The sequence below is a fragment of the Orbicella franksi genome, chromosome 4, assembly GCF_964199315.1.
Source record: "Orbicella franksi chromosome 4, jaOrbFran1.1, whole genome shotgun sequence".
NCBI lineage: Eukaryota > Metazoa > Cnidaria > Anthozoa > Scleractinia > Merulinidae > Orbicella > Orbicella franksi.
In genome coordinates, this window is record NC_138148.1 from 25,251,884 (window position 1) to 25,274,800 (window position 22,917).

Here is a 22,917-nt window from a genome sequence, read left to right on the forward strand (position 1 = left end):
ACCATGCTTTCTGTTGTGCGTGACTTTCATGTGACTCGACCGTGACAAGTCACGCCACAATACCCAGGACTCCACAAGTTCGTCTCCAGTTCCCACATATCGTTTCACTCGGCTAGTGCAGTTTTCGTGTAGCGTGGCACGTTTTGTTCCAAGTTGCTTTGCATTTCTCTCGGACTTCAACTCCAGCAAAATGGTGAGTAGTTAGTCACTGAAGTTTGTTTTCCAAAAATTGTACCTGAAAATTCAGCTCAAAGGAGTTTTAGTTTGTGCAGGACGTAAACGTGACTTGGCATATTTTGGCAATCGGCGGTCTGTCGCGTTCAATTCGGGAATTCTGGGCAAATATCACTTGGCTTAATCGTTATTCCTGTTCGAAAAAATTGTTCAAGTAATATCAACGCACAGAGGAAAAGTCTTCTCAACGAGACACTTCTGTATTCATTCCGTTTTGGTTTCTGTCACGGGTAAAATTTATGATCAGGCACATCATATCAAACTGGCTTGGCCAGTCACTTTAAAAAACACGCCCAATATGAGCTAACTTACCTGCATAACTTACACAACTTAACTTAAGTTCAGCCCGCCAGTTTACGTGTGTATGCTTTATGTAGTAACGATTGAAAGGATATGATTTAAGATTCGTCTAGTATTGAGGCTGGGCACAAGAATGGACAGTTATGTACAGTCAGGAATTTGGAACCAGTTCGTGCATTTCCTCAACTTCCCTGACATCAGGAGGTCAGATGAGATCTCGTCCACTCCATACGTACAGGAATTTTTCATTGGCTTAAATTTATGGCTATTTATATCTGCATCTATGTAGAAATAAGAGCAGTGGAAGTGCATTGAAACCTGAAACCCTGCGTTAATTAAGAAATAGAAATTTCTATCAAGTTTTAGTATAAATCTACCAGCGATCTATCATGACTGTCGTTCTCTGATTGGCTACACTGCTCACTATCTATTTAAACAATAGAGTGTTTCTGTCGAGGAACTATCGGCTGATAGTTGCGCCGCGGAAATTTGATGTTCTTAAAACAAATATTTACCCGAGAAGCGAAGCTTCGAGGGCAAATATGCTAGTTTTAAGAACATCAAATTTCCAAGGGGCAACTATCAGACCAATAGCTCCGAGACATAAACACTCTATTGTCTTTATTGTTCACCACTAAATTTTCTTCCGTGTGCCAGTTCAAAAATCATATTGAATTATTTTCAACTTTTTTAGATGAAAGCTGTGAAAGCCAAACGTAAAATTTGAGAAAGAAAACAAAAAAAACCTTCTCATTATAAATTCAATTGTTTATTTTCTATAAGCCTGCTTGTTGACATAAATATTTTCACAGATGAGTACTATCCATCCGGGTATTTTCCTCGGACGGGCACTATGGGCTGATAGTGTCTCTCCGCGGACGAACACTAATGCGTCACATGATCAGTTTAAACCAATAAGAATCGGAGAAAATTTAGTGGTGAACTATAATCTGTGATAGATAGTGAATAGCATAACAGTGTGCGGTTTTTAACAAAATGACGGTCGCTTCTTTGGGGTTTTGAAGAGCATTTAGATAAAGTTTTGAAAAACTGGTAGATTTATACTAAAACAATTATTAGATTATTTGCTCTCAGTTTCTATTTGGGATAGCTGACTCGGGCTGCGCCCTCATCAACCATCATGCGATAGAAATCTCAAGCTCATAATCTAATTGTTGAATAGAAACACAATTTTTAACCAATCAGTGTGCATATTTTCTCAAGGCTGTTTTTGAAAGCATCCTAAACTTCCAAAAGTAATGACTCCCTGAAAGTAGTGAGCCCCTGAAAGTGATATAAAAAAATGTGGCCTCTAATAAATGCCGAAAGTAGCCTCTCCAAAAGAACCAAGCCCATCCCCGATCATCCCTGCCCCTTGCCCCCGAAAATAGTGAGACCAAGGTTCAATAGTATATTTACTTTTCTAGTCAATAGTCAGGTCAAAGTTTTGTATGGTAATTTAATTTAAGTCACTCTTTAACAAGGGAAGATATTTCTTATGCTATAAAGTGTCGTGAAATGTCAATTTGTGCTTCATCAGTTACTGTAACAGTTCGTTCAAGCAATGTCCATTGCTGAGGCTAGAAAAGAATTTGAAAAATGTATACATGTACAAATTAAAAGACCGCTTGTTCTAGATATCTTTCAACACACTAAAAAACTCTTGAAACAGTTTTAAGAGTTTTTTTTACAGTGTGTCGAAAGAATTTCTAGGATGAGATGTCCTTTAATTCGTACATACGTTTCAGTTAATGTTGTGTTGATGTTAAAATAAAACCTGTAGAATTTTCATCAAGTAACAGGAATGAAATATAGGAGACTTTGATTCAAAATAGTATCATTTTCAACATGAGTGTATTAAAAGGAACATTTGTTCAAAGTTAAATTGAAAACTTGGCCAGTGCAGTGAGATATTGTTACAGCAAACTAACCGCAATGTGTCATGAAGTACAAACAGTTTATGGTGGTATCTAACTAGCTTTCCTGCCGACCACTGACAACATGGTGTAGACATGAAGAGCCCAACCATGTGCCACCAATATAGATTTAAACTGGAAGAAGAGCCCAGTCGTACCAACCTTATATAATTTTTTTTGCTCCCCTAAAGTAATGACCCCCTGAAAGAAACAAGCCTCAAAGGCTGTGAATTCTGAAAGTAATGAGCAGGGGTCTCAATAATTAAGGGGCCGGGTACTGGGCAAATTAACTGGCGGTGAGGACAAGTTTGCCCAGCTATGTTTGACCACCTAGAAGAATGTTTTTCGCATAAAGAATTTCAGATCAGATAGTTTTGCCAACCTGTGAAAACAAGCCCTCCTGCTGAAAATGTTAATGAATCCCCTAAACGAGGGTCATTAAGTAAGTTTACGTTATGCTAATACTCTACCCTTCCATACTTGTATGTCAACTCTCCAGATTATCCAGGAGTCTCCTGGATACTGACCAGATTTCCTGGTCTCCTGTGCATGTCACTAAATTTCTGTGATACAAAGGGGAGCATGTAAAGTAAGTTTTTTTTATTTTGGTTGATTTTAGGCTTCTTCCAGGAAAAAGTTGGAATATTTGATGCTTTTTTGTGGTTGTATCAGCAAGCTTTACTTTAGACAATGTCTTTTTTTGGGTCAGGAAGTTAAAATTATCGATCTCCCAGTTTTTGGTTTTTTTTAGGTTGGCATCTCTGCAATTCATTATTTAAAGGTCTGAGGGCTTGTCCAGCTTGTCCAGAAACTTTTGTCCATACTGCCTTCTTTGTGGGCAGCATGATGGCTTGGTGAAATCCAATCAATATTAGTACAAATCTACTGGCTTTCTAACAAGAATACCGTTTTCTGATTGTCTACGCTACTCACTATCTATTCTGTGATAGATGATGAGTAGCATAGCAGTGTGTCCTTGTTAACAACAACAACAACTTTATTGTACTCAACATAGAAATTAGAGTTAGATGAACAAAAATCAGTTAACAATTTTGTTGACAAAATGATGGCCACTTCTTGGCATTTTTGAAGTGCCTGTTAAGAGGATTTAGGTAAAGTTTTGAGCGACTAGAAGATTTATACTGTGCCCTCCTCAACTATGATAGAAATCTTGGGCTCATAATCTAATTGTTTAATAGACTTGAAGAGGATCTATTACTCTTTGGTCAATTTGCTCCCTGATCATTTTGTTGCTGTATTTTGTAGGGAGAACCATTGCGTATTTGTATCACTGGTGCTGCTGGGCAGATTGCATACTCACTTCTGTATTCTATTTGCAAAGGAGATGTGTTTGGAACCAATCAGGTACAAGCATATCATATTTACACAACTTTTTTTATGTCGTGTTTTTTGTTCAAATTACTGGCCATTAACAAAGAGAAGCAAAAGTAATTTGTTTCTAAACAGAGTGGATGGGTCTGATTTTTCAACCCAAAAACCAGTGATTAGAAGTAAATGCAATAATTATATACAAGAATTCTCCCCCATTCAAGAGAATGTTTCACTGATCAGTGACATGTAGCTCCACACTGATTTGTGTTGCTTTGTTTGGAAGTTTTGTGTGTACATGACAACCAACCCAGACACTAAGCCAAATCATAATGTATATTGTACTGTTACAATTCAATTCAAGGATGCTTGTAATTTAGGCTTGTAATTTCGGGTAGAGAAGAACGCAGATGTCAGTAAAGTTCAATACAGTATAAATCAATGTGTGATCAAGAGCTCAAATTGCAATGTTTCAGTAAGCATCTGACATGGTCTTATGTTTATCTTTGGACTATACAATGGTCTACCACTAGAGTTGAAAATCACAGGGAAATGAAGAGAAAGAAAAATTAGTTCAAAATGCCAGAAAGTTTGCAATGACTAAGTTTGAATCAGCAAATGGTAAATGAATGAAGAAATAGCAAGTTCAGATCGAAGTAGTATGTAACAAAATTAAGTAACTTATTAAGTAGTGTAGTAGTGTGTGGTAGTGTAATATACAATGTAGGTGTGGAGTCAAGTAGTATGTAATGTAAGTAAGTTATTTTATAGTGTGTGTGTAAAGGTTTCTGTTTTTAAATGTAATGAAATGATTGTAATGTAATTAAAATAAAATAATTAAAAAAGGCTCAGATCCAAGGAAAAATAGGTCTAAGTCACAAAATTGATCATAACCATCAACCAAGTTTGATTTAGTGGGCTTCAACTTGCTGTCAACTAAGACTAATTCAGTACATTATTAATAAGTGAGATTACAGTTACATTTCATGAATTTGTGTATCCTGATCACCCAGACGACTTAATGTAGCTTTACATGATATCTTTAACACCATTTGAGAGATCCTTGAGTATGGATCCAAAATATTATGTAGCTCAAACAAATATCAATGTACAATAAAGTAATCATGTAAAGCTACGTAGTCATCTGGGTGATCAGATTTTACTCTACTTACATTACATTCATTTCATTACATTTAAAAAACAGAAACCTTTACACACATACTATAAAATAACTTACTTACATTACATACTACTTGACTCCACACCTACATTGTATATTACACTAACACACACTACTACACTACTTAGTAAGTTACTTAATTATGTTACATACTACTTGGATCTGAACTTGCTATTTCTTCAATCATATACTATTTGCTGATTCAAACTTAGTCATTACAAACTTTCTGGCATTTTGAACTAATTTTTCTTTCTCTTCATTTCCCTGTGATTTTCAACTCCACTGGTAGAGCATTGTAGAGTCCAAAGATAAACATAAGACCATGTCAGATGCTTACTGAAATGTTGCAATTTGAGCTTTTGATCACATATTGATTTATACTGTATTGAACTTTACTGACATCTATGTTCTTCTCTAGCCTTAATTACAAGCCTAAATTACAAGCATCCTCGAATTGAATGGTAACAGTACAATATATGATTTGCCTTAAACGTCAAAGTTTTTTCTTTGTGTTGCTTCAACTAAAAGCTGGCTGGGTGTAAGGCATACAAAGCCATTCCCTTATGTTACTTATGTGTTATCATTTTAGATCCTGCCAGCATTTCGGGAGAGGCTCGACATTATTATTTTGTGTTTTAAATTATGATGATGATGATTGTACTAATAATATCATTGTTAGGTATTACTAACAAATGGATGTTGTTTTACTGACAATAAAAAAAAACTGTATATCTTTATTTAAAATTCAAAAAATGTTGCTTAGGTTAAGCCTTGTTATATATCTAACCGAATTCGCAAAAACACACCCGCATTGACTCAAAGACAGTCCCAGCGGCCAGAAGTCCTCTGACCACCCCCCTGGCTAGGGGATTGGCCCCTCACGTATGCACATGGCATGGACCACTCTAGCAGGGTGCCATGTCGACACAGCAGCCTCAAACAAGGTCAAACAACTGAGTAAAATACCCAGAAACACAGTCAATATCAAGCTTATTTAACACTGAAAACTCAAGGTCTAGCTAGTTTGGGGTGTCAGTACAAGACACCCTCCCCTCCCCCCTGCTTTTGACAGCTGGCCGCTAGCAAGCCACCAGCAGATAGGCCAGTCATTGGGCCATGTGCCCAGCCTGGCCTTAATGGAGCCCCCCTGGGTTTAATGTCGCTGGCTTAGCCTGGATTTGGGCAAAGAAAACCTAGTGGGCATGTTTTTGTGAATTCGCTCAGATATACATGTAATTGTCTGAGAGCACAATTCACCACATTTTTGCAGTTACCAGCAAATGCAATGAGAATCAGCTACATCTTATGTGAGTTCACCACTAGCACTACTCACCGTTAATGTCATAAAATTGTTGTTGGATTTATTTAATAAAATCTTTCTGATGGCAGCCATTGACCCTGCTGTTGCTGGATATCCAGCCCATGATGAGTGTGTTGGAAGGTGTCGTGATGGAATTGCAGGACTGTGCCTTTCCTTTGTTACAAGGTACGTGTACAGTAACTTAATTAATGGGCAAGAGCTACATAGGAAAAAAAAAACAGGCTTGGTGCAAATGAAACAATTTCATTTGATTGTTCACAGGATTATGTTATCTAGCATATGGTGAAAGTGGCAGTTGTATTCCATATGGGTGTTGGAGGTTCTCTGACCTGTTATTTGTAATGTCACAATAATGGTCTTGTTTCTTTGTCTGATTTTAAGATAGTACATGGTTACAGGCTCAATAGTTGGATCAAGCATTGTTTATTTTGTGGGGGTCACTTTCTGGAATTTGCCATTAATAGCATGCCATCTGACAGGGTGTGGAAAAAAAACCCAAATTATGCAGAAATTTTCTGGGGGAAAATGTGGAAAATTGTGTCAATTATGTGGAAAACACACTGGATTATGTGCAAATTTCAGTGATTATCAAAATTGATAATAAACCATTTGTAATGTACTGAGTAAGAGTGAAACGAAAAGCACTTTAAAGTCTTACCCACAATCTAAGCTCTTTAATTGAATAAACTTATTAAACATCATGCTCGCCAACTTGGACATATGCTCGATCTGTTTCTAGTATTTGTTGACAGGTATTTCTTCATTTAACACAAGTTTTTCGTAAAATTTTGTGTGAAGAATTCGTTGTTACTGTTTTGGAACATCCGTAACTTAGTAACCAGGCATTACATTGGACAGTGAAAAACTAGTTTCCAGGCTCTCGCCTAAAGTTGGTTGGAACGCATGGAGGTTAAAATTTTGTCATGAAGAAATGGCATATTTTTGTCGCTGTTTTAGGAGAAAAACTACTTCAACTTCACAATTTTTGCTTGTGGGGATGTTAAACAGCTGTTTTATGGCTAATATGAAACACTTTTTCTGTTTTATATGGAGGATGTGGATGTTAGCAAATTATGTGGATCTGCACTACCCCATCCTGTCAAATGCCCTGTAATAGTGACATGTTGTTATTTGCATATTTTAACATTATTAAAAGAATTGCATGGCACTTTGTACATAATAGGAAATTATTGAAAACTTTGAGCTGGTAGCAGGGGTTATGAGGCAGTGGTTGATCAGTAGTCAAGATAATACATACTGTAACAGTTACTCTGTGTTTATTTGTTAGAGATAATCTCAACTGCTGATCCAAAGGTGGCATTTTCCAATATTGATGTAGCCATATTGGTTGGTGCCATGCCACGAAAGGAAGGAATGGAAAGAAAAGATCTTCTGAAGGCCAATGCCAAGATCTTTGTTTCACAGGGGAAGGCCTTGGAGGAAGCGGCAAAAAAAACTGTCAAGGTATGATGCATGCCAAAACATATGGATTATAAAATCACTGCCTTAATTTACGATTCTTGGCATACTTAGGATGGTATTTAGGGCCATAGCCAGAAAATAATTATGACTGAGGCAATGTCCCTAAAAAGATTATGGCTGAGGCACATTCACGGTTAAATTCTCTTCCTATAGGAATGTGGCAGCTTTTTTGCTTTTCTCCTTCAAAAAAGAAACTACAGAAATGAGAAAAAAAAAAATGACTGAGGCAAGTGCCTTGGTTTGCCTCATACTGGCTACAACCTTAACAATCACCAGATACAGTAAATAAGGTTGTTAAAAATTGATATGCAATCAAGCCGTTATTAGGTAGGGCTACACAGACATGAAGCAAGTAAAGTACATAATTTTTGGCAGAGACAGCTTTAATATTACAGATTGCGCTTGCTGACTGTTTGAATGTTGCAGGTGTTGGTCGTTGGCAATCCAGCAAACACAAACTGCATGGTTGCACAAATGAATGCACCTTCCATACCAGCTAAGAACTTCTCTTGTTTGACTAGATTGGATATGAACAGAGCCAAGGCACAGGTAAACAATAATCTCTTTTATAACATTGACAAGGAGGAGAGAAATGTTTAAATATACAAATCTAATCTTTTGTTGTGGTTTTTAATTCTCCAAAGTCCTTTTTGTTTGAAACTGACTCTCATGGGAGTCCTGTATTTATATCTGTTGATTGCTGTTATTTTGCACCTTGAGTACATATGATGTGGCAGTAATTTAGGAGGAGCAGTTGTTCATCAGGAGGTCAGTTCTGAGAAAATGTGGCAGCATCCAGCAATTTTTCTTCATGCCATGAGACCTACGGTGTGTTATTTGCTGCATTCTTCACACTGGAGTTCTCCAATCCTTTCTACTAATGAATGCAACCGTTGCTTTTATTGCCTGGCCTACAGTACTTCAGGCTGAAAAGCTGTTGTGTGAACAAGAAAACACAAGGGGGAATTCAAATGGTGAATCAGAGCGTGTGATAGACCGTAAGACTGATATCTTTCTATAAACCTGAGACTTGCAAAACAATGAAAAAGCAATTTAGGCTGCAAGTCTGTGGAATTTGATTCAAATTCTGCAAGAGACATATCTTTTAAAGGGCTGTTCTCTGACAGTTGTCCTTGCTGGTTAATGCAGATTGCTAGCAGACTTGGCATTCGAGTTCAAGACGTGAAGAATGTCATCATTTGGGGAAACCACTCCTCCACTCAGTACCCTGATGTCAACCATGGCACCGTTCCCTCTGCAGATGGGTCAGCCGTGCCTATCAGGCAGGCTGTCAAAGATGACAATTGGTTAAATGGAGATTTTGTTAGGGTACGTCACTGTTCAGCAACATGCAGCATAGTCTCGAGATTAGTGGTTATTCTAGTATTAAGTGGCTATGTATTTAGTTCTTTTCTTTCACATACAGTGGTGTTCACTTGGATGTCAAAAGTAATTAGCATTCGCTTTGGTTCTGTACTACTATGCTGCATGAGAATTTTGTGACTGGCTGGTTCACACACTGAGGTTTCCCAGCAGTTCACGCCAGTTAGATATGATTTATTTGCAGTTTAGATTGGTTCAGTGGATTGTCTATGTCTGTTATGATTGGCTAGACTGAAGTTAGTTGGGTTTTGATTTTTCGACTCTCAATTCTCTTATGAACAGTCCATCGTCAAGCAGATGAGAATTTAAAACGAGCGCTTCCGAACGGAAAGTGCGAAGTAAGCAGGTTTCGCTTAACAGCAGCGATACGGCTAACATCTATAATGCTGCATAATAATAAATAGAATAAAGACATAAAGGCATAAAGATCGTGTTCATGAAAAATACTGTCTTGGATATGTCAGTAAGCGTTCTCCAAAAGTCAACTTGCTGGTATATTGCTATCCAAATGCGTGTTGTTGTCCATCGTTGAGATCGCAAAAGTGTATATAAATAACTCCAAAACAATTCCTCTGAAGAGAACACTAATTTAATTAAAAAAAATAACGCAAAGCAAATACGCGCGCTGATTGGAAACGATATTAGATTATGAGCTCGAGATTTCTATCGCATGCGCGCCCTCGTCAACTATCACGCATAGAGATCGAAACAAGTTCAACCTACATTAGTTTTATGTTACTGATAAGTGTTCCATTTTTTTTTTGCTGTAGACTGTTCAAAAGCGTGGTGCTGCCATCATTGCAGCTCGTAAGTTATCCAGTGCCATGTCTGCAGCTAAAGCTATTTGTGACCACATGAGAGACTGGTGGTTTGGTACTCCTGAGGTAAGATATCAAAGGTTCTCCTTATAATTTTATGGTGCTTTACAATGTACTGAGGTTATTTCAACATAGTTTGATATAATATGAGAAACTGCTTAATTGTAATCGCATTACTTATTTCATCTGTCTTTGTCTACAGGGTTCGTATGTGTCCATGGGTGTCTGTACCGATGGTTCCTATGGTATCCCAGAAGGCATTGTGTACTCGTACCCAGTGACTATTGCAGACCAGGAATGGAAAATAGTACAGGGCCTGCCCATTGATGACTTCTCGCGTGAGAAAATGGATGCTACAGCCAAAGAGCTTTTGCAGGAGAAGGAGAGTTGCCAGTCATTCCTTGAATGACTAGCGTCATCAAGGCTTTGAATGTCAGTCAGATCACACAATGTGTAGTACTGCAGTGTGGGTCAGAGTGGAACTTTTTACAATAGTGTAAGAAACACTGCTTGTCTGTATGAGGGGTTTGTGTGTGTGTGGTAGCTTTTTTTTGATTTATTTTATTGCAGTAAAATGTAATTAAAGCCAAGGCAAGTCATAACATTAACGTCGTGGTACTGATTTGATAACCTGCAAATGCAGGAGGTACTCCATATAGGTCATCATGAATATGTAGCCTTGTTCAAAGATCTTGCCAGGAGAAAAAAAAACAAGAAAGGGGTATTTTTGAGGGTTTGAGGGAGGCTGTTCCATTTTACTGCTATTCTAGCAATGACGCAAAATTATTACCCCTTTTGAATTTCTAACTTCAAGCTTTCCTTTTCAAGGTTAATGCGTTTCTTTTAATGTTGATAGACTCGCTCGAACCATGATCAATGATCCACACTGCATAAAGTTGTAACGGAAAGTGAAAGTCAACAAGAAGTACTTTCTTTCTCTGGTGTTTTTTTTTTTAAGATTGCAATTGAGGATTGTTATTTGCAACATTGTAACTTTACGGGTGAATTAGTCCCCCACCCTCCTACTTTTTGGTAGATTATGATTTCCTGTTAAAATCGCTGTTGTGCCCTGCAACGTTTTGAGTCTGCCCTTCCCCCTTCCCCAGACTAAAAATAACATTCTGCCTTCCGTATACAAACAACCTTATGGTTGGTATTATTAAAGACAGAAAAGTTATTTTACCGTGATGGCAAAAATGGAGGAGACAAAGACATCGTTATGGTTTGAGTGGAGTCAATCAATTCGTGGAAAGAAACTAGTCCTGATGAACGGCCTGGATAATTTTTTCAAGCATCTTGCTGATGATCAATTCATGATGAATTGGAAAATGCAGCCTCTTTGAGGTATTCTGATTACTCAACCGTGGAAACTCCGCTTTTCCGCCCAGCCAGGTCAGTGGGGGCGTGGTAAAAATCCAAGAAATCTCTCCTACCAGCCACTCCTATTTCCTACAACTGAGAAAATGAAAACTGTTTTGCAGCCCAGCTTAAGGGTAGGGGTTGGGGGAGGAGCAGGGAGGGTAGTGTGGCTGCTTGTCATTAAGTGGCACATAAGCAACATATGCAGACGCAGTAAGGTGTTGCTAATTGACGCCTTTTGTCAGGACATTTTCCTAGCAAAGGTTGCAGGTTATCAACACCTTGCTGCGTCTGCATATGTTGCTCTGATGCTTGTTTCGTGTGGAGACTTTTGCATGAAAAAGTCGGCAAAGTGTTTATTTGGAAACTTTTGCTTCTAACTTAGCCTCTGCACTGACGGGCCAAAACTGTACCAGTGCTAGGTTAAATGGCTTTGGAAGCGCAGTCATGATCATACTGAAGAGGCAAAGGTGACCGGTATTGAAAAATAGGATTTTTCACTACACGCATCAAAAAGGGGTTCGTTTAACCTAAAGGATGAAGCAATTAGTTTGCCTTCAGAAATAGCCAAAACCGTCAAAAGAATATTTTTCAACCACACACCTTGATCAAGATAATGAAATCATTACAATAACTAAATACCTGTTTGAATTGTTTGGTGGGGAAAGGAGGCAAAGTAGCACTGATTGAAAAGTTTATTGACGGGCCCACACGTACACATACTCGCCAACGCGTACATGTAGTTTAGCGATTGGGTCCTATTTAACAGTCTTCGAAAGTTTGCTCTGACAAGCATGTGTTCAAACGATTTCTCTCTCTTGAATGTTATAATAGGCGTTTTGTAAATCATCTTCAGCAATGGCTGATTTTGGATAAGACTCCATTTTTTGAGTACTTATGTTTCAACTTGTTTCCGTTGTTTTGGGGCCGTTTTGGGGCCGTTTCAAGGCGATTTCAGTGAGTTTTATTTTTACTGAACGGCCCCAAAACGCCACGGGAACACAACCAGCCCACAGAAGAGTCCAAAGTAAGTCGTTTATATTGGATTGCTTTTCCATATTTCGAATTGTTATGAAACATCGTTACACTCCCATTCTAACTGTTATATTTCCACAGTGTTACGCGACTGAATGTAAGTTATTATAATGTTGACGGATCCCAAGGAGCTTGCGAGACCTGTGGCTGTCGTCGCTTTTTGCCCACCACTAAACTCGCACTAATATCGCGTTACAGGTCTCAGTCCTCGTCACGTCACTGACATCTCTATTAGACCATTCCGTGTTTAAAGCAAACTCAGTTGGTACCGAAGGTTTATCAGTTCAGAATCACCCAAAATATTATGTCCAGAACAGTAAATAAAAGGTTTGAGGTCACGGAAACAGTTCATTTTGTCAATTTATCCCACTTTTCTTCTTCCAATTATCTTTCGAGACTTTCCGTCTCTTCGACCATTATTTCAGAATCACCTCAGTTAAGATGTAGTCTGGGTTATCTGTTACTTAAGCCTAAGAGCTCGGGTTAGAATCAGAGGATATTGCATGGCAAGTTCTCTTTAGGGTTCTTTTATAATCCTTTGTGTATGCTACTTCATTTGTCTTCCTGATTCTTTCTCTTCCACGCTTCAATCTTTTCTCTTTCTAGCCTTTCTTGTTCTAGAAGTCTTGGATCAGGAGGTGCAACAAAATCTTGCCACTTTTTCTGTTGATAAAAAGCCAGACGCTATTTGCAACCATGAAATTCTTAGGTATAGTACTAACATAACTACTATTGTTACTCTGACCTGTAAAACAACGCCAAAATGCGCAGATACATGTAATAACTCCTTGATTCCTGTTCAGAATTTACTCCCGTTTCACTTTTCTACGATCTTGTTTTGTCGGTCTTTAAATTTTCAAGTGCAGGTTGCCAGTATCTGTCAAGTCGCTGCGACCACTAGACATTTTTCAACAAGGATTTACGAGCATTTGTGCTCAGACCAGAATTCTCAAGTTAGCAAACTTTACCAAACAAACTTTAACAAACAAACTTTTATTTGCCCAAGCTCAAACCCATGACCTCCTGTTATAGTCGACTGGCTGAACAACTAGTGGCAGAATGGAGCCCTGGGGCCCGTTTCTCGAAGGTCCCGAAAGTTTTCGCACCCGGAAAGCCATAGCAAAATCTCAAACCTTATGATTACAGAGCTGTTTTATTCACGTATTCTTAATATGATCAGAAGTTGTCTTCTTGCATACAAGAAGTTTCAGGCGTACACACCTTTCTGTTTTAGATACAGATGAACGGAAAATGGCTTTCCGGGCCTGAGGAGTTTCCGGGCTTTCGAGAAACGGGCCCCTGGATAGAGAGCTTGAAACTGTGACTTTTTAGTAGACCAGAACCTTACAACTTGACACTTTCTCCAAAAACAGTGAGGGTCATGTTTTTGAGATGTCTAAAAGGTAAGTGTGTATTTGTTATAAACACCTTGTTCTCCCACACATTCTTATCTTGTGTTCATGTACTAGGTGTTAATCAGAATAAAACAATACGAAAAAAATAGAAAAGATGATTCAATCCGATTTCAATTATTTGCGAGGTTTGCCAGTTGATACTAATATAAACTACATAACAATTATCATATAGTGCCCTGAAAGTCAGTGCTTTTTAATTCTCTGCCAACAAAAATTCAAAATTTTAGCATTTTTAGCATATACCTGTATTTCCCTAGCTTTTTATTAAATATACAGTCGACTCCTGATAACTCGAACCTTCAAGGGAAATTGAAAAAGGTTCGACTTATAGGGAGTTGAGAACAAATGACCGGAAAAAGGAATACAACGGTGTTTTTAAAATGTTTTTCCATTCATGCAGTGTACACTTTAATCAAATTTAATTACAGAATAGAGAAGTCCAGTGAAAATAAAACCATACATCTCTAAATTACTGTATAAATCGGAACGTAGCGTAATGTGAAAAATATAACAAAGGAAAGCAACAGGGAGAAGCCCAGGAACAGTGAACGGTGCAGGTTTTTTTAGAGAGAACAATGGAGGGCTGCTGGTACTGGCTACTGGTACAAAGCTCTCATGCTCATGGTTCGAGTTACAGAGGGTAAAATTATATAGAAAATGACCTGAAGGGAAACAAAAATTGCTTCGAGTTAACGCGAGAATCGAGTTATCGGGAGTGGACTGTAAATTCGATTTTTTACCTATGTATATTTGCAATTTTTATGATTGTAATATTTATTACCAGGGCCCCTCTGGTTGCCAGCCGCAACGCTGAATGGGCCACCCGGCTAAACAAAGTTTTACTTTACTTTACTTTTCTTTACTTTAAGTGTAAAAGAAATTCAAACGAGTTGGAAATCTTTCCTTACCAGCTCCATGTGCAGTGATACACCTGGAGGGATGTTATCTTGTAAATACTGAATGAAGATATCTGACTTCTCTGCTGGAAGCTGTGCAACCTGTGTACAGGAATACAATGTAAACACCAAGGATACTGAACACAAGTTATGCCAACAAATCCTTCACACGGGCTATCAATTTTTCCACAACTCTCATAACAATCATGTTTTTCTGCGTTGTAAGTAGTGAAAGGTAAATACTTAAATGCAAATGACATATTGTCGGCCTTTGTGTGAATCTGACGAGGTATTGTCCTCATTTTAAGTACCTGGAATAATACCTTTTTACAGAGAGGAGGGTGACTGTGTAACGATTTATTCTCTTTGTATAGCTTTGTGTAATTTGATTCCTGGCCTATTCCCCCAGGAGAACAAAATTCATTCTCCTGGGGGGATAGGAGACGATGCAATGTAGGAGTTGATATCATGACGAGGCATACATGAACACCATGACTACAACTATGTTTTAGACATATAAAAATATGGGACAGAGTCTCAGTCCATAAACCCGCATTCAAAAAGAACAAAGCCGATATCCAGCCATCTTGACCGTACAAGCTTGGTCAATAAAGGATTTGTAATATGGCTTTTGGGGGAATTTTTCTGGTGGGACACAGTGGGTAGTCCCAAGCGGGCAACATAGCGCCATCTTGTCTGTTCGGGTAGCCAATCACGGCACAGGATTTGGTTAACTTTGCCTGCTCATGGAGCTAAGTCATATAATAAAATAAATTATTGTCCATGACATTAATTAATGGTGGTAGTTAATGAGATTTTATTACGGGCAACACGTGTATATAATATGTATTGCGGTATTCTGAAATTTCCTGTGACACTGACCTGTATCATCCGACCATGTTTCTTAAAATGGTATGTCACATTGCCTTTTTTGTAGCTGTCTGGAGGGAAGGCCAGTGTTTGACTGAAGTTCTCTGTTACAAGGTTGAATCTTAAAAGATTACATGTACAATCAGTACCTTATTCTTAATTCTTACTAATTTTCACATGTACTTTATTTCCTGAAAATTCAGGAGCTGTATTTTGCATGTATTAATTTTCAAAATTTCCAGGAAAAACCTGCTCACAAGGAAATCTAGTTTTGCAGTTTTGCTATAGCTTCACTGCAAGGAGCATACAAATGGAAAATTTGATGACTGTACTAATAACCTTTTGACAGATTTACAAGGTGAAGATAACAGTGATTTGAATCGGAGGAAATGTGCTCGGTACCCTAAAGTTGTGTTTTCCACCTGACAGCTCAATTGTTTTCTTTCAAATTTCATGATTTTTTTCCTGCAGAAGCTTAAGTGGTTTTGTTTGGTAAAATGAAGTTACTGTTTTGTATTTCCTACCAATGTACCTCCCCAGTTTGAGACCAGTTTTATTTATTTTCCTTTGTCTTGTGCTCACTGTTATGTAATATATCAAACACAAAAGACCGTGTTTGACCACATTTCCAAACACTGAGAAGAGAGTGGAAAATACGACGCGCAGCGAAGTATTTTTGACGAACTTCAAGGTGTTTGGAAATGTGGTCAAACACGGTCTTGAGTGTTTGATGTATCTTCTGAATCGAAACTAAAACTAAGGAGAAAACGGAGAAATAAAATCGTAAAAATCTATACTAATTAAGATCAGATATCCAAACACCATCACGGTCATGATTTCCTTTGTTGAAACTTGATGAATTGTTAATGAGTTTGAGAAATCTGCATGTAGCTTCAAACTATGTATCAATATTATTTTAAACCAAATGTGAATTTACACCACAACTCAATATTATTGCATTGAAACAACAAATTTGGTAGAACTGCAATTCTCAAGGTCTAAAGGCAACAAAAACTGCTCAAGGTAAAAAGCTGCATCATGAAATTATATTCCACAAACATTTCTGATGGTAGCAACGAAAGGGCAGTAGTTAGCTCACAACCCATAAGAAACGTGTGATTACCATGGACACATTTTTTGTGAATTTTTTTTTATTATTACTTAAAAGGGGCTCTTCATAAATCTAATAAAGAAAAGGACAAGTGATCTTACACTGTACAAATGCTAAATCCTCTTGCTAACACAGAACATGCAATACCCTCATAGGATAATCATCACAAAAATGCAATTAAGAGTATGATAGCCAAGCCTAAAAGTTGGGCTCCTAATTGCAATAAGTTAACCATAAAAAAAAAAAAATTTCTCTTGGATCAGCTGGAGGAGTGCAACTCTTGATCTCATGTCAAATTCTCCTTTTTTGTACAAGGAAGTGAAAGGTGATTTTCTAGGAGAATCTTGCAGTCTATCAGATGTCACTTAGGGTCTTTTTCCATGTACCCCATCAATTGTGAGCATATATATATATTGTTGTTCAGCATGTGGTTTCACTATTTTTTTTCCAGTTTCCAAGATTGTAAAATTACATTACATATGCAATATATTAGGAACTTTCCAATCATCTCAATAAGAGATGATTGTGCAAGCCAGGGGTCAAATTGTGCGCTGAAATATTGCCTCTGCATGTACATGTACTCCCTCCTTTTCCCCCACAGTAATATCCTGGCTTGAGTCTGCGATCCAATTGAACAGACAGACGGACGTACAGCCAGTCACTTGACAACCAAATGTTTTAGATCAATGGGTTACCAAATTTTGTTAGGTATGAGGCTCCGCTTGCGCGCCATAGGTGCACAGGAGCTCCACTTTTAAATAAGTAAATAAACACAAATGTCTAGTCTTCATGGTTCAAGAGAGAGTAGCAAACTACAGTAAACCTTATACATTATTAAGCAATACTTAATAACAAGTGAACATACTTCTTGTTAACTTGTAGTTTCATCATCTTGCATGCACTGATTACAAACTGACAGTAATGATCCAGAACACCATCATCCAAACCTTCTAGCTTGATCAGCAAATTGGAATATGCCAGGGGACTTTCCTGCGACTGTCAAGACAATAAATTAAGCATTGTTGAAATATTAATAATAACAAATGATTCAAAGTAATTATAACTAAAAGTCCATTTAAACAAAGACCATAAAATCCCATTTTTTTTCCTGCTCTTCCCCTTGCGCACGACTTGCGCTTCACGCTCGCCTTTCTTTTTCCCCTCCCTTTTTTGCCTCCCTTTTGCTTCTGTTCACCTAAAATACACAAAAAGATTATGCCTGTTCTGCAGGCTACGTTAAAGCCCCCTGGTTATAACCCCCCCCCCCCTCTGAATATAAGCCCTTCTATTTGCTAACAAAGATATTATCCTGGATATAAGCCCCTCCTGGATATATGCCCATCTAATGTAAAAGTGTATTCCTTTTACATTTCTTTACAAACAACAAAATTTTTAATAATTGAAAGTTATAGGCTAACAGGGTAATAGGGCAATAATAGAGTTATAGGGTAGTAGGGTAATAGTTCTAAATGCAATGGTATGTTAACTTTAATTCGTTTCTAAGATACATTTTATCTCATCATTCCAAAACATTTTTTTTTTTTTGCTTATATGCCCCCCCCCCCCCCCTCCCCTGCATATGAGCCCTCTCCAAAAACCCCTTAATGAAGTTATATAAGCCAAGGCTTTAACTTGGGATTTTAGAGTAAAAAATAAAGAAGCCATACTTTTACACTGTCAAGAATGAGAAATGAGAAAAACTTTGAATTGAGTGACACACAAGTGAAAAAGTGACACAAGTTTCAACATTTCTTGACTGTTCCCAACAACTAGATTGTTGTCGAGGAAAAGGTCGTTGCTATTCATTGTGGTACATGCAATGATAAAGTGTATTATCATTTGTCTCATGATGTAGTCACTTGAGATATAGATCGCAATCTACATCTCAAGTGACTACATCGTGAGACAAATGATGATACACTTTATTATTTTAACTAGATTGTTTCTTTTTTGACAAACAATGTAACATATGGCTGTGGCTTCATTACTTACTTCACGATATAAGTTAAATTTGGAAAAAAGTAGTTCAGCATGGACAGTTTGTCCCAGAGAAACCAGAATTCAAAGGATAATCTCTACCTCTAGAGTATGGAGTACATTAACACTCAACTATGTCTCCTTGGTGTCCGTATTAAATCAGTTCAACAGCAATATGATAAAACATGATTTTCAACCAATCAGAGAAAGAGTGGAATGTAGTCTACAGTATACTGTCAGTAACAGTATAAAACAAATGTAAATGTGCAGATAAATATTTTGAAAATTGTATTGTTTTTGTTCCTGCGAGGTTGCAGCAGATTGTGGTTGATATCTACAGGGTAGGTTTTTACATTATTTCAAGCACCAAAACTCAGTCTTATTAACAAGAAGGTTGTAATAAAGATATCATTCTAAATAAATAAAGATATCATTCTAAATAAACTGATAAAATTAAAGAATTAATTGTAACTACCTCAGTTTCTGTTTTTGTTGCAAACTTACACCTGTTCCCTTTCATCTGTGGTAGAAGTGATCTGAATGGTGAATCTAACAATAAAATACAGATGTCACAGATAAGTGTACTTCACATGTACATGTACAACTGTAGTTCAAAATTTAAGGAAAAGAGAAAAAACTTTAAAGGCAACCTCCCACAGCAAATTGATGTCAACCTATCACAAATGAATTCTAAATTCCAGTTCTTTTTTAACAAGTGGAATAAAATTTTAAATCCAAGAGAAATTGTATGCGAATATTGCCTATACAGTTTGTATTCTATTTTAAATTCCCCACATATTGCTATAAGTTTGAGCATCTGTCAGGGTTTTTGGTTGCAACTATTGTCAAGAATCAAAGTTCTTTTGTAAGGAACTATCACAGCAACCAAAACACATCATAGTTAGTCAAAATGATATTGAACTGAAATATGTTATTTTTGTATATGTTTTTCTCCGTACTTTTGTTGCCCATTGTGGCAGACCATTCCATTAGCTCGTCTAACATGTCTTTGAAGGCAACACTTGAGCCACATCACAACAAAAGTAGGTTCTGAAACTATGGAATTTGATTCAGCAGCTCAGAGTTCACATGCCAAAATTTAACTTTAAAGGGTTATTAATGCCTTGTACATGCCAGTAGCCACGTTCATGCCAAAAGATTTGTTGGGAGTCTTTTCCCTCAGTTTATATACATGTATATCATTTTAAATTAAGAGCCTTTAAGGCTGACTTTCACATCTGCAACATATAACAACCCACAGTTGTCATGTTTTTCAATATACATGACATTTAACATGCAATTATATTGAAGACAGTCACTTTATATGACTATAAAATGAGTATGTGCTAACTCTGATTGTCATGCCTTCTGCGTACCTGATTTAAGCCAATATGCCAATGGATGGCTTGTACAGGAAAGTGTTAACCTATAATCATGACAAAATAGCTATTCAGTGAAACACAGTCAAACATTAGTAATGCATGTACCAAAGACATAATTTTAAGTGTCTATATGATGTGAGGAGTGAGATTATTAAGATGTAATGGGTGTGGTGTGAAAGAGAACAGTTTAAAGATAAACAGTAAGAGTTAAAAGCCAGAGATGAGGAAGGGTTATGGATAAGGGATGACTTGACAAGGATGGATTCAACTGATAAGACAATTTTTTAGCCCAGTGTTACATAATGTTCCATTGGGATCAACCATTTTAATCGCAACCAGTTTGGGTTGATATCCTTTACATTTCTCAATAGAACACTTTTCCAACCATTTTCGGTTGAAACACCGTAACTCCTGAAAATGGTCCTTACGCGAGCTACAATCATGCTGTATGATCACATAAATGCTTTTTCAACCATTTAAACCTGGTTTGAGGCCTGTTGAAAATGTTCATGAACCAAACTAACTGAAAACAGTTTTTCCTAATAGAACACGAAAAAGCCCAACAGTTGATCCACATAAAACACAACCTTAATATTCTTGCAACCACTCCAAGGTTTGGCAGGTTTTATCAGTTCTAAGAGACAAATTCTTACTCCTAACTCACCTGGAAACAGAACCAATATGGTGACTTGTAAAAATACCCCTGAATACACATCTTGCAACTAAATTCATCTGTAGGCAAAAGTTAAATAATTTATAACATTTAATGTAGTTAAGTGTTACTCAAAAAAAATTAATATCCCTCATTCCCTTGAAATAATACATTACCATGTTTTCTTGTTCCAGAAAACCCCTGGGAGATCCTCATAAATAAAGAAACAATTTCTTAACAAAATAATGATATCCAAAGAAAAGTAATGTCTGTATTTTAAAATGGGTTCTGGGGTAAACCATACAGACTATCTATGGGACGTCCTGCAATAAATGGTGGGACCTGGCATTACTTATTTGACTTTAGGTCCATCTTGAAAAACAAACTAAACATATTTCTGATTGATTGACTTTGGTTCTATTAAGAAACTTTTGTTTGTCATGTAGCTTCTGATTAACTTTCTAGTGCAATGTTGTACACACATTGCGTGCTGATATCAGATAAGTACACCATGTACAAGTGTAAGTCAACAAGATTGATACATAAAAAGCAAAAGAAATTAAAGTAGCAAGCTTATGCCCACATATAAGCAATTCTTCAGGAACTGCTTCAACGATCAAGCCATTCGACAGCCTTCTCCACAGACGGTTTTTCCGGTATTTTAATAAGCTTATGCATTTCTACAGAGATTGATGAAGGTTTTGCGAAACGACGAATTTGTTGGCTTAGAATTTTTAGACACTATCTACAAGGGGCAGAACGATCAACATTGCCTGGCAAATATGGAAAATTAAAGAAATTATTTCGATCATTATAACAACTGAAATTCAGACATAATTCAGCAGATTTCGATAACTCACCTTGAACTGCTGACAGTTTGAACACCGCAAGACAATCATTGAAGCCGCCATATTTACTGCTTAGCAACCGTGCCGCTTTTTTGGCGGTATTCCTGCTGCTCTTTCGTGATGTGAGCGTGGGCTCATTCCCCAAGCCGAGTCAGTGGCCTAGCCTGAGAAGTTTTCCCTGGAAAAAAACACATTTGAACAATTATCCTTGACGTCCAGGGATAATTCTGAGGTGAAACTAAAAAGAGCATTGATTATAAGAATAGTGAAGTGAGATATAACTAATTATCAATACGTCAATACGGACAGTAGCTAGTTAACAACAAAACCGTGTCTTAATAAGAAATAACACGCAAACTGCGGTGAATTCTTATGAAGCTACGATGGCCAAAGAAAAAGAGTATTTAAGACCGTGTGTTCTGTCGCACTTTGTAATAATCATCGCACTTTGTAATACCTGTCGCACTTTGTAATAACACTTGTCACACTTTGTAATAAAATAGCTGTCACACTTTGTAATAACAAGTTGTCGCACTTTGTAATAAATTAAGCTGTCGCACTTTGTAATAACAAGTTGTCACACTTTGTAATAAACTTTCAAATTTCCTTTGAATAGGATATTTGGTAGAAATTATATGACTTAACTAATCCCCCAAGGCACAAATACGTTCTTCCTTGATATTTTGCTCTGCATACTAAACTGACCGGACGAAAATGAAACTCGTTCTCCCCCACGCTTCTCGCAATTGTTATTTTGGAGATAACACAGCTTGCTTAGCAACGATGGAATGCAATAAGTGAACAGAGGGCAAATAACTCCTGGTAAAAATAAAAAGATACGCGAGAGGGTTGAGTCCAAGGGTTAGTAAGGGAGATGGAGATTTCAAGTGACTTGCCACATGTTCTATATGAGGTAATTTTTGGGGGAGTAGTCACAGGATTTAAAATAGTTGCTACAATCATGGCTAAAAGTCGGGATACCTTGAACACCATTACAAGACAAATACCAAAATTCTTTTTGCTCTTTTTATTTCACCTTGTCGCGATTTCATGAAGTTACTTTATTCTTTTTTTAAATGACAACTGCATGTACTAAAAAGTGTGTTCATCCGTTTGCCTAAATAATAATGTACAGATTCGTTTTCGGTTTTCGGTTCTACTCGAACGGCATCCCACGACATCTCATGGTCGCCACGTTGGCGACTCATTTTTCAAGCCTGGTCACCAGAGGCAAAATTTTAGTCGCCATGGCGCCTAAACTGGTCGTAACTTGGAGGGTTAATATTTATAAGAACAATAATAATAATAATAATAATAATAATAATAATAATAATAATAATAATAAAGCTAAACAAATTATAATAAAGTTAATTAGTACATGGACAGTGAACATATGAACAACTCCACCA

The 22,917-nt window shown here is 37.2% G+C and overlaps 2 protein-coding genes across 3 annotated transcripts; one reads left to right on the forward strand and one right to left on the reverse strand.

Annotated features, from left to right (window-relative positions):
* Positions 1 to 116: 116 nt before the first annotated feature.
* LOC145484995 (malate dehydrogenase, cytoplasmic-like) lies at positions 117 to 10,567 on the forward strand. The gene is made up of 8 exons (XM_081463632.1): positions 117 to 193; positions 3,717 to 3,815; positions 6,349 to 6,445; positions 7,569 to 7,744; positions 8,189 to 8,311; positions 8,912 to 9,091; positions 9,916 to 10,029; positions 10,166 to 10,567. The coding sequence occupies exons 1-8, from the start codon at positions 191 to 193 to the stop codon at positions 10,370 to 10,372; spliced, it is 999 nt and encodes a 332-aa protein (XP_081319758.1). The 5' UTR covers positions 117 to 190; the 3' UTR covers positions 10,373 to 10,567.
* Positions 10,568 to 10,656: 89 nt separating this feature from the next.
* On the reverse strand, positions 10,657 to 21,661 carry LOC145485029 (small ribosomal subunit protein uS10m-like). Of its 2 annotated transcripts, XM_081463677.1 has the most exons (9): positions 21,521 to 21,548; positions 20,837 to 20,871; positions 20,673 to 20,740; positions 20,003 to 20,052; positions 19,102 to 19,175; positions 17,515 to 17,645; positions 15,551 to 15,659; positions 14,681 to 14,770; positions 10,657 to 13,020 (listed from the first exon to the last, which is right to left on the reverse strand). In XM_081463677.1, the coding sequence occupies exons 2-9, from the start codon at positions 20,837 to 20,839 to the stop codon at positions 12,910 to 12,912; spliced, it is 636 nt and encodes a 211-aa protein (XP_081319803.1). In that variant the 5' UTR covers positions 20,840 to 20,871; positions 21,521 to 21,548; the 3' UTR covers positions 10,657 to 12,909. The 2 variants fall into 2 exon arrangements, with proteins under 2 accessions (XP_081319803.1, XP_081319801.1); XM_081463675.1 differs by lacking the exon at positions 20,837 to 20,871 and having other exon boundaries at positions 21,521 to 21,661.
* Positions 21,662 to 22,917: the final 1,256 nt, after the last annotated feature.